The sequence below is a fragment of the Heptranchias perlo genome, chromosome 1 (genome assembly GCF_035084215.1).
Source record: "Heptranchias perlo isolate sHepPer1 chromosome 1, sHepPer1.hap1, whole genome shotgun sequence".
NCBI classification, from domain to species: Eukaryota; Metazoa; Chordata; class Chondrichthyes; order Hexanchiformes; family Hexanchidae; genus Heptranchias; species Heptranchias perlo.
The window spans coordinates 76,928,470-76,940,963 of record NC_090325.1 but is presented as its reverse complement, the minus strand read 5'-3'; the positions used below and the strand labels follow the sequence as shown (position 1 = coordinate 76,940,963).

At 40.8% G+C, this 12,494-nt stretch overlaps 1 protein-coding gene across 3 annotated transcripts in view; it reads left to right on the top strand.

The window, feature by feature from the left end:
- The window catches only part of LOC137323490 (calcium uptake protein 3, mitochondrial-like), a 208,633-nt gene that overhangs the window by 101,018 nt on the left and 95,121 nt on the right, over positions 1-12,494 (top strand). For 2 of the 3 annotated variants that reach the window (XM_067987012.1, XM_067987002.1), the window contains exon 7: positions 10,503-10,577. In XM_067987012.1, coding sequence (XP_067843113.1) covers positions 10,503-10,577 — 75 coding nt within the window. Of the gene's footprint in view, positions 1-10,502; positions 10,578-10,940; positions 10,983-12,494 lie in introns of all 3 variants that reach the window. The other variant, XM_067987021.1, reaches the window with a different exon arrangement.

Genomic DNA, 12,494 nt, shown 5'->3' with positions numbered 1-12,494 from the left:
AAGTGACAGGAAACAGAGAGTAGTGGTTTATGGTTGTTTTTCGGGCTAGAGGATGGTATACGGTGGTGTTCCCCTGCGGTCGGTACTAGGACCACTGCTTTTTTAAAATGTATATTCATGACTTGGAGTTAGGTGTACAGGGCACTGTTTCAAAATTTTGGCAGGAAGAATGAGGAGAGGCAATATAAACTAAATGGTATAATTCTAAAGGGGCTGCAGGAACAGAGAGACCTGGGGTTATATGTGCAGAAATCTTTAAAGGTGGCAGAACAGGTGGAGAAAGGAGTTAAACAATGCATACGGGATCCTGGGCTTTATAAATAGAGGCAGAGAGTACAAAAGCAAGGAAGTTATGTTGAACCTTTATAAAACAATGGTTCGACCACAACTGGAGTATTGTGTCCAATTCACACTTTAGGAAGGATGTGAAGGCCTTCAAGAGGGTGCAGAAAAGATTTACTAGGATGGTTCCAGGGATGAGGGACTTCAGTTACATGGCTAGACTAGAGAAGCTGGGGTTGTTCTCCTTAGAGCAGAGAAGGTTAAGAGGAGCTTTGATAGAAGTGTTCAGAATCATGAAGGGTTTAGATAAAGTAAATAAAGAGAAACTGTTCCCATTGGCAGAAGGGTTGAGAACCAGAGGACACAGATTTAAGGTGATTGGAAAAAGAACCAAAGGTGACATGAGGAAAAACCTTTTTACGCAGAGAGTAGTTATGCTTTGGAATGCACTGCCTGAAAGGGTGGTGGAAGCAGATTCAATCGTGGCTTTCAAAAAGGAATTGTATGAATACTTGAAGGAAAAAAAATTGCAGGGCTAAGGGGAAAGAACGGGGGAATGGGACTAACTGGATTGCTGTTTCAAAGAGCTAGCATGGGCTCGATGGGCCAATTGGCCTCCTTCTGTGCTGTAACCATTCTATGATTCTATATGTTTTAGAACCAATGAGGGAGCAGGCCACACTAGATGTAGTGATTAGTAACAAACCAGAATTAGTTAACAATCTGATGTAAGGGAACATTTTGGAAATAGTGACCATAATATGATTAAATTTGACATTGGGTTTCAGAGAGAGAAAGGAGAGTTACAAACCAAGATTTTAAATTTCAGTAAGTAAAATTTCAAATGGATGAGAAATAAATTGACCGCAGTAAACTGGACTGAGCTGTTAATACGTAAACCTACACACATACAGTGGGACGTATTCAAAGAAGTATTTGGTATGACACAAAGCCAGTAAATACCCATAAAAGGTAAAGGCTCCACTTGTCTTAAGCAACTATGATTAACAAACGAAGTAAGAAACAATGTCAAGCTAAAATAAAAGGCTTACCCAACTGCACAGAAAAGTGGAAACCCAGCGGTCCAGGATTACATAGAATGTGCAGCACAGAAACAGGCTGTTCTGCCCAACAGGTCCATGTCGGTGTTTATAGGAACAGGAGTAGGCCATTCAGTCCCTCGTGTTTGCTCCGCCATTTGATAAGATCGTGGCTGATCTGTGATCTAACTCCATATACCTGCCTTTGGCCCATATCCCATAATACCTTTGGTTGCCAAAAAGCTATCTATCTCAGATTTAAATTTAGCAATTGAGCTAGTATCAGTTGCTGTTGGCGGAAGAGAGCTCCAAACTTCTACCACCCTTAGTGTGTAGAAATGTTTTCTAATCTCACTCCTGAAAGATCTGGCTCTAATTTTTAGACTGTGCTCCCTACTCCTAGAATCCCCAACCAGCGGAAATAGTTTCTCTCTATCCACCCTATCTGTTCCCCTTAATATCTTATAAACTTCGATCAGATCACCCCTTAATCTTCTAAACTCCAGAGAATACAACCCCAATTTGTGTAATCTCTCCTCGTAACTTAACCCTTGAAGTCAGCGTATCATTCTAGTAAACCTACGCTGCACTCCCTCCAAGACCAATGTGTCCTTCCGAAGGTGCGGTGCCCAGAACTGCTCACAGTACTCCAGGTGCGGTCTAACCAGGGTTTTGTATAGCTGCAGCATAACTTCTTCCCCCTTGTACTCTAGTCCTCTAGATATAAAGGCCAGCATTCCATTAGCCTTATTGATTATTTTCTGCACCTGTTCGTGACACTTCAATGATCTATGTACCTGAATCCCTAAGTCCCTTTGGACATCCACTGTTTTTAACTTTTTACCATTTAGAAAGTACCTTGTTCTATCCTTTTTTGATCCAAAGTGAATGACCTCACATTTGTCTACGTTGAATTCCATTCACCTAATCTATCAATATCGCTTTGTAATTTTATGTTTTCATCTACACTGCTTACAATGCCACCAATCTTTGTGTCATCGGCAAACTTAGATATGAGACTTTCTGTGCCTTTATCCAAGTCGTTAATAAATATTGTGAATAATTGAGGCCCCAAAACAGATCCCTGCAGGACTCCACTAGTCACATCCTGCCAATGTGAGTTCCTACCCATTATCCCTACTCTCTGTCGCCTTTTGCTCAGCCAACTTCCGAATCAAGTCTGTACTTTTCCCTCGATTCCATGAGCTTCTATCTTAGCTAACAGTCTCTTACGTGGGACCTTATCAAATGCCTTCTGGAAGTCCATATAAATAACATCCATTGACATTCCCCTGTCCACTACTTTAGTCACCTCTTCAAAACATTCAATCAGGTTTGTCAGGCACGACCTACCTTTCACAAATCCATGCTGGCTCTCGCTGATTAACTGAAAATTGTCTGTGTTCAGTCACCCTATCCTTAATTATACACTCCAGCATTTTCCCCACAACAGATGTTAGGCTAACTGGTCTATAATTCCCTGGTTTCCCTCTCTCTCCTTTCTTAAAAAGCAGAGTGACATGTGCAATTTTCCAATCTATAGGGACAGTTCCTGAATCTAGAGAACTTTGAAAGATTATAGTTAGGGCATCTGCAATGTGCTCACCTACTTCCTTTAAAACCCTGGGATGGAAACCATCTGGTCCTGGGGATTTGTCACTCTTTAGTGCTATTATTCTCTTCATTACTGTTGTTTTACTTATGTTAATTTTATGGAGTCCCTGTCCCCGATTCAATATTAGTTTTCTTGGGATTTCCGGCATGCTATACTCTTTTTCGACTGTAAATACTTGACCCAAAGTAATTATTCTGCCATTTCCCCATTGTCAATGACAATATCCCCATTTTCAGTTTTTAAGGGGCCAACACTGCTCCTGACCACCCTCTTTTTTCTTAATATAACTATAAAAGTTCTTCGTATTGGTTCTGATATCCCTTGCAAGTTTCTTTTCATACTCTCTTTTTGTAGCTCTTACTATCTGTTTTGTGACCCATTGTTGATCTTTATCTTTCCCATTTGCCAGGATCTGTGCCATTTTTTGCCTTTTTGTGTGCCCTTTCCTTATGTCTTATACTGTCCCTTACCTCTTCAGTTGTCCATGGCTTTTTTTTTTGTTTATGTTCCTCCTTCCCTACTTCATCTAACCCTAATCCTTCAATTCCTTTCTCCCTCATGTGTTTATCTAGCTTCCCCTTAAATGCACCTATTCTAGTCACCTCAACTGCCCCTTGTGGTAGCGAGTTCCACATTCTAATCACTCTCTGGGTAAAGAAGTTTCTCCTGAATTCCCTATTGGATTTATTAGTGACTATCTTATATTTATAGCCTCTGGTTCTGGTCTCCCCCTCAAGTGGAAACATCTTCTCTATGTCTACCCTATCAAACCCTTTCATAATCTTAAAGACCTCTATCAGGTCACCCCCTCAGTCTTCTGTTTTCTCGAGAGAAGAGCCCCAGCCTGCTCAATCTTTCCTAATAGATATAACCTCTCAGTTCTGTTGTCATCCTAGTAAATCTTTTTTGCACCTACTGCAGTACCTCCTATATCCTTTTTATAAATAAAGATCAGAACAGTGCATGATACTCCAAATGTGGTCTGAACAAGGTTCTGTACAAGTTTAACATAACTTGTCTGCTTTTTAATTCTATCCCCCTAGAAATGAACCCCATATAGGAGAGCTATAAAAAGCAACAGGGAAACAAAGAAAGTAATAAGGTGCAAAAAGGGAAAATGGAAAAAACTTGCAAATGATATCAAATCTAACCCCTCAGATAATGAAGCAGTCCGTGCCCGCATACAGCAAGACCTGGACAGCATCCAGGCTTGGGCTGATAAGTGGCAAATAACATTTGCACCAGACAAGTGCCAGGCAATGACTATCTCCAACAAGAGAGTGTCTAACCACCTCCCCTTGACATTCAACGGCATTACCATCGCTGAATCCCCTACCATCCAAATCCTGGGGGTCACCATTGACCAGAAACTTAACAGGACCAGCCATATAAATACTGTGGCTACAAGAGCAGGTCAGAGGCTGGGTATTCTGCAGCGAGTGACTCACCTCCTGACTCCTCAAAGCCTTTCCACCATCTACAAGGCACAAGTCAGGAGTGTGATGGAATACTTTCCACTTGCCTGGATGAGTGCAGCTCCAACAACACTCAAGAAGCTCAACACCATCCAAGACAAAGCAGCCCGCTTGATTGGCACCCCATCCACCACCCTAAACATTCACTCCCTTCACCACCGGCGCACTGTGGCTGCAGTGTGCACCATCCACAAGATGCACTGCAGCAACTCGCCATGGCTTCTTCGACAGCACCTCCCAAACCCGCAACCTCTACCACCTAGAAGGACAAGAGCAGCAGGCACATGGGAACAACACAACCTGCACGTTCCCCTCCAAGTCATACACCGTCCCAACTTGGAAATATATCGCCGTTCCTTCATCATCACTGAGTCAAAATCCTGGAACTCCCTTCCTAACCACGCTGTGGGAGAACCTTCACTACACTGACTGCAGCGGTTCAAGAAGGCGGCTTTCCACCACCTTCTCAAGGGCAATTAGGTATGGGCAATAAATGCTGGCCTCGCCAGCGACGCCCACATCCCATGCCCCATGAACAATTTTTTTTTTTTAAACTGGAAAAGTTTATATAAATATGTTGAGAAAAAAGTGCTAAAGGGGAATGGGGACCCATTAAAGACGGAATCAGGTGAGACTATAATGGACAATAAGGAAATGGCAGACTTGTTAAATGAAGACTTTGTATCCATTTTCATAGTGCAGAAAGAGTTCAAAATACCAGTGGGAACCTAAAAATAAGTCAAGGGGACTAACTTATTGGATTTAATAGAATTACGGTGATGTAGAAAATAATGGGACTCAAGATAGACAAATCTCCAGGACTTGATTATTTCCACCCCAGGGTATTAAAAGAAATGGGGGAAGAAATTACATGTGCGTTAATCATTATTTTCCAAAGTTCTCTACACTCAAGAATTGTGCCTATTAATTGGAAAATTGCAAATGTCACTCCATTATTTAAGAAGGAAGGAAGGGAGAGAGAAACCGGGTAACTACAGACCTGTACGTTTACCAGCAGTTTTGGGGGGAGTCACCGGAATCTATCAACAATGTCAGAGTGACTGAGCACTTGGATAGGTATCAGTTGATATGAGAGTTGGCATGGCTTTGTGAAAGGTAGACCATGTCTGACTAATCTAGTTGAATTTTTTGAGGAGGCCACTAGCATGGTGGATAGGGCGTGTCTATAGATGTTGCCTGTACATACTTCCAGAAGACATTTGATAAGATTCCGCACAAGAGATTATTAGCAAAACTGAGAGCACGTGGAATTGGAGGTAACCTTGTGATATGGATTGGTAATTGGTTGGGGAAGGTAAGAGACAGAGAGTAGGGATAAAGTTCGTTGTCTGATTGATGGTATGTGACAAGTGGTGATACCCAAGGATCTGTACTGAGGCCTCGACTTTTCACCATATATATTAATTACTTGGATCAAGGAATAGAGAGCTGTATATCCAAGTTTGCAGAATACACTAATATAGGAGGCACAGTAAGTTGTGTGGATTGGAGGAGAAAGCTACAAAGGGACATAAACAGACTAAGTGAGTAAGTAAAACTATGGCAGATGGAGTTCAGTGTTGGGAAGTGTGAGGTCATCCACTCTGGTTCTGAGAAAGATAATTTGGAATATTTTCTTAATGGTGAGAGATGAGGAGCTGTGGAGTAGCAAAGGGATTTAGATGCCCATGTACAAATCACTAAAAGCTAGTGCATAGGTAGAAAGAGCAATCTAAAAATATAATGGAATGTTGCCTTTTTCTTCAGGGTGCTGGAATACAAGAGTGAGGAATTGATGCTTCCGTTGTACAGAGCCTTGCTTAGACCCCATCTGGAGTACTGTGTTTATTTTTTTGGCACTGCATCTCCAGGAAAGATATAGAGCGGGTGCAGCACAGATTCACCAGAATGTTATTGGGGCTTAAAAAGTTAAATTATGACTACAGGTTGTATAAACTTGCTTTATATTCCCTTGAGATTACAAGGTTAAGGGATGATATAATCAAGGTGTTTAAAATGATAAAGGGATTCAATGGGGTAGATATAGAGAAACTATTTTCTCTGGGGGAATCAAGAACACTGGTCCTTAATCTTAAAATTAGAGCTAGGCTAGTTTGGAGTGAAATCAGGAAGTATTTTTTCACAGGAAGTGGAAATTTGAAACTCTCTTCCCCAAAAAGGCTGAGATCAATAGACTTTTGTTCAGAAAGGATATCAAGGGATTTTGAGATCAGGCAGGTAAATGGAGTTGAGGTACAGATGGAACAGGCTCCTTGGGCTGAGTGGCTTGCTCTTGTTCATAGAGAATTAGGTGACCGTGTGAACAGTCCCCAGCATTTAGTGGGGGGGAGGAGGCTCTTGGCAAGATCCGGAGTGGGTAGAGGGCCGTTGGCAAAGATCGGGATGGGGGAGAAGCCTATGGTGAGATCAGGAGAGCTAGAAGCCTATGGAAAGATTGGGAGGGTGGTAGCTCAGCGCAAGGGAGGCCCAAGGCTTCCTTGGGAGGCCTAGAGGAGCTCTCCTGGTCCACAAGGAAACCTAAAATAAAACTTTTAAAACATACCTCCTGGACCTCTTCTGGTCTATGATTCGGCTCCTGACAGGTTTGCCATTCGGGCTCAGGACTTCAACTAAAATTGTCGATTGGGTCCTGATGACATCGTTGGACCCCACTTCCTTCCTGCGGGTGTCCTGCTTGCCTGCTCGAAGGAGCAGGTTAATGTCGGGACACGGCGGGAAGGCAGCAGCATCAGAGGGGGTAAGTGACTTGCCTTATTTTAACCACCCCACCCGCTCCGTTTCCGCTGGTTAAAATCGGGGCCAATATTTCTAAAAGTGAGCTAGCAATGTACTCAGGAGCAATAGCTTTGAAGGTTTAATTAACGCAAGTGGTGTGTAGGGGAGAAAAACAATTTTAACAACAGTTTAAATAGAAAATGTCGAGCTACAAAAAGAATTAGTAATGAATTGTGGATAAACCCTTTCACCTCTGGAGCTTGAGTTTAAATCTTGCCCAGACTGATCGGACATAAACTGGCTGTAAGAATATTAAGTGAAAGGAGCTAAGCCCGAGGAGTAGCTTCTAAGTTAATCATCAACTTGTGGAACAGACTGCCATCTAGTGCAGTTGAAGAATTCAGAAGGGCATTATATCAATTTCTGATTCAGCTAACTGAAGTGAGAATAGGGTTGAGATTTTAAAAAAAAGGTAAGATTAGGCCTTGAAACAGAATTGCGATGCAGTGGTATGGGTGATATAAATGAGCATATTGTCATTGTTCTCTTGAATTAACACAGTCTCAATATGATTGTGTTTAATTTAGTAATAGTTTAGCAGCAGAAGAGATTTTCTTAAGTTTGTATTCTTATTCGGGACACAAGAATGACTGAGATGACAGTTAGACAAACTCACATTGGTGCAAGTAGGTAGGGGTCTTCTGAAGTTAGGGGAAATATAAAGCAAGCTTCAATGTACATGTTTCCATCCCATTCAGGGCAGTAGAGCCAAAAACATTGGGACTGTCCAAAATACAATTGAATGCTATGATGGGAGAGTTAGGATATTAGAGAGATGAGTTTCAATGGCCTTTTCTTGTCTCTTATATTCTCCATACCATGTACAATCTATCCTGCCATGGGCTTTATTCCACTTACTAAATATCTTGCAAGAATATTGTTCATAAATATCACTGATAAAACAAAACTCTGAAATATTTATCCATCTCCTCCTTTACACTACTCAATCTCTCGACTGGAACCATCATATCCTGTGAATTTTCTGGTCATCTCACTATATACCTATAATCTCCATTGTCATCTTGGAGCCAACTAACCCCCAAAGCTACCCTGATTTATTTATTTTATCTTCTTCAACCGCCCCCCACCCACAGCCCCAAATCCAAGGAAGATAGTCAGTTAGCTGTTAGACATCTGACAAACATGAGTTCGAGCCTCGCTTGGCGGACAGCAGACACGAGAAATTCCTCCTGAGTGACACAGTGTGCAATGCAGCTCACTATAAAATATGTAAGCACATTTCCACCACCCTCCTGACCTCAACCTGCTCCCACACCATAGAATCACAATCTTACAGAAGGCAACCATTCAGCCCATCATGCCTGTGCCGGCTCTTCACAATTAGACCGTCAGTAACCCAATCAATTTTATTCCTGAGGTTAGAAGACCTATACTTCCACCAACCACCCCCCCCCCCCCCCCACCAAGCCCCTTCCACCTTTTAGATTCTACTCAGGTGGAACCTGAAGAGTTGTGTCGGTGCCACATTGGCCCAAAGCCCTGGATGAGATGGCCAGTCGTCAATCGGGGAACTGAAATCCAGGTCGTCCAATGCCAGCAAGACTTCCGTCCTAGTCCAAGGATCTGACGTAGAAATAAAGTCCCTGCACTTTGATCAGTTTTTATGCACACGCTACCAAGCTCATTTGCCCTCAAGTAAAAACCCAATACTAGTCTTTGAAATACTTTGCAACATTGGCACAAAAATTCCAAGATCCATGAAAGAGTTAATACAAAAACTAGGTTCAAAATATTGGCGCAATAGTTTGATAATTGTTTTTAGACCAAAAGAAAATCCAATTCCCTGACAGATTCTTCATAATTCACAGTAAGGGTTGCCGCTGAAAAGGCAGCTGAATTTTTTTTTAACACAAATAATTACCTAAAACAAAAACGCATGTAGAAGAAGCTTTCAATATTCTTGTTTCATGCAATTAACAAATACATCAGGCAGACAGCAACTGTGCAGCTATGGACAGACATTGAAAGGGGCGGAGATGCACAAGGAATATTGCATCTTTTTTTGTTTCGATAACACTTTAACCTCTACCTTCAAGTCTCACTGAGAGGCCAAGTAAACCTGCAAAGATATACCCCATCAAACCCTGGTTCTACCAGTTTGAGGTGCAGAGCTTCAGCAGTACCTAAAAAAGATAGGCACTGAACCATGGAGTGCGTTCACATTATCCAGCTTAGGCTTTTTTTTTATTCGTTCATGGGATGTGGGCGTCGCTGGCGAGGCCGGTATTTATTGCCCATCCCTAATTGCCCTTGAGAAGGTGGTGGTGTGACCAACTGCTCCACAAGACAAACATCCCCTCTAGGATGCTGAGCAGCAAATTGATATAGGCCGGAGCTCTCCTTCCTTGCAATTGTTTCAACGTTTTAGCACAAATCTATTTGCGCTTTGGTCGAATCTTGCATGTGTTGGCGAGATGGTCTTTGTTACTTCAGATACCTTCTAGTCTTTCTATGTTAATTGGTACAAGATGAATTCCAACCATTTTTTTTCCTTCCTTTAAAATCTAAAGTAGGTATTAAATGAGTTTAAGCATCAAACTTACTCAGGACTTCAATTTATTTAATGTTAAAACTATTATCTACCAATTCTTCCCTATGCACAGTGAATAAATATATAAATATAATGTTATTTTCAGTTGATTAACTGTACTGCATAAGTGCTTATATCATAGAAGTGTCAACAGTCAGTGATCAGTTTACCAAGAAATCTCTTGTTTACGGATGGTCCCGATCTAGACCATATCTACAATAAATGCTACAAAAGACAAAGGAAAAGGGATACTAGAATTATAAATGGGTATTATTACCACATTTTACAAATAAACAGTCCCCATTTAACTCAAAAGCAAAATACTGCGGATGCTGGAAATCTGAAATAAAACCAGAAAATGCTGGAAATACTCAGCAAGTCAGGCAGCATCTGTGGAGAAAGAAATAGAGTTAATGTTTCAAGTCGAAGATCTTTCGACTCGAAAGTCTACAACCTGAAACGTTAACTCTATTTCAGCCCCCATTTAACTATTTGGTTATGTTGGCTGTCTTATAAGCAATCTTCAAAACTGATTAGCTTTGCAGCTTGCTTCATTGTAAACCCATGTGGTTACAGTAATATGATTGACTTTGTCTATGTTGATTCTAATGGCAGTTCCATAGTCAAGTTTAAAAGTAGATTTCAAAATGGTGTTTTTAACTTCCTGTGAACTTAGCTGTTAATAGTATTGAATGTAAATACAACTTTGAATGCAATGTAATTCTACTTTAATTTTATTGTAGCTTCAAGAAATTTTTAGAAAGAAAAATGAGAAACGAGGGAGAAGAGGTGATGATGAAGAGAAGTCTGCACAGGTGGTGAGCACATATTACTTTCCTGTTTTTGATCTGTGAGGAAGGTGGCTATTTAAAAAGGATATCAACACCAACTTAACCTTAATAGTATCACTTTCGTAATGTTAATTACTATATCTTCAAAAACCTAGTGATCATTTGAGTTTTAGATATAAATCATATTTAACAGATCAAGGCCCTAGAATAAAGGGGAAAGTACTAATATTAGACCCAGGGATTCAGTTCTATTCTGCCTGTCTGGTGTAATCTGAGAATGTGGCTGTATGACTGATTGCATGTTCTAATTGCTTTGTCTTTCCTTTCCCTTTCCTTTTCTCATTTGCGACTACAATCTGTAATTTGACACCACACCATATGGCATGTAAGAATCTGCAACTTTTTGGTTATCAATATGCTCCTACTCACAGTGTATGTATTGTTGTTTAATTATATCTAGAATATTAAATTGTGTAGGATGCATTGTAATAACATACCTTTTGGGTATCAAAATATAATCTGTAACTTGATTAACAAATTCTCCAAAGCTATCCTTTATTTTCAAAGTATTTGAATTCTACTTTACAGTTTTCACTATTGTACATCTGTAGAAAATAAGTTCCACATAAGCTCTGGTAGACATGATGAATTAAATTCTGTATTTAAAAGGTTATTCTGAACTGAATTGCAAAGTATGCACATTTCTGTTGAATTATAATTTTTCCTATAATTATTCATTGAAAAAAAATGCAATAACACTTGTATACTTTTTCTAAGATTAAGGTTGGATATGATAATGATATAAAGGATCATGAAATCATCACGTGACACTGCTGGATAATAGTAAACTTCCAGTAAATGCCATTTTGTGTGCATTTATAAGATGAAAAGAACATGTGTATTATAGGACTGTTTTGATTATATGTTGATTGAGGGGAAAAACTGGATCAAGTAAAGATGGGGAAATCCCAGTGCCTGAGGAAGGTAATCTGAGCCAAATATTCAATTTGCATTTCCATCATATCGAGCAGGTGGGAAACATAAAAATTGTATACATGTAAGTTCAAGAAAGAAACAAAATGGTCATTATTTATATCTATTATGTGAAAAAAAAATCTCCATGCATTTTCAAACATCTCATCGTATCAGGTAACCATGTGACATTTCATGTATTTATCAGCAATATGGTTACCAGGGACCAATTCCCCACTATCTAGGTGGGACAATCCGACTCTGCACACAGGCTTTTTTTCCCACCTAGATAGTTTCAGTGTTGAGCCAACTATACCACTATTCCCTTGAGCCAGTTTCTCCTTTCCTGGAATCCTTCCTAGTGGGTCACCTCAGTGTAGAGCTGTCTCTGCCAAAGTGAGTGTAAGGCAGCACCAGCTTCCCTCGACTCCTCACCTGGCCATCACTGTCATTGTCTGGGTCTCTCTTATCATCTGTGCTCACTCAGGCCCTAGCATCTCCATTCCTTCTCAGCCCTACCCGCAGCACCTCTGCTTCATTTCAGCCACGGGCCTACTTGTTTCTCTTTCTACTGTACATGTTGCAGCAGCTTCTAGGCTTGCCCATAATCCAGTGCATCAGTGACAGGAAGACCACCAGCCAACAGGAGAAGCACGTGCAACCTACGGCAGGAAGATGCAAATTGCAGCCCATGTGGCCCACAAATCCTGGCAGTCTGCCTACAAACTCCAGGCAACTCAATTCTATTTGCGCTTATATTGCTTCTGATTTGTCCTGTTTACATTTCATGGGCCTGGAGATCGGGAAACATGTTTTTAGAGCTGTTGCCTCATTGCTGAAAAATTCTAAATCAGAACACCAGGATCTGTTATTATCTGCAGCTTAAGGTATATGCAAATTAATGGGAACAATTGTAGCCTGCAAGCCTCCATGATGTATGCTTAAGTGCTACAAAGACAAAACGCTCAGAGA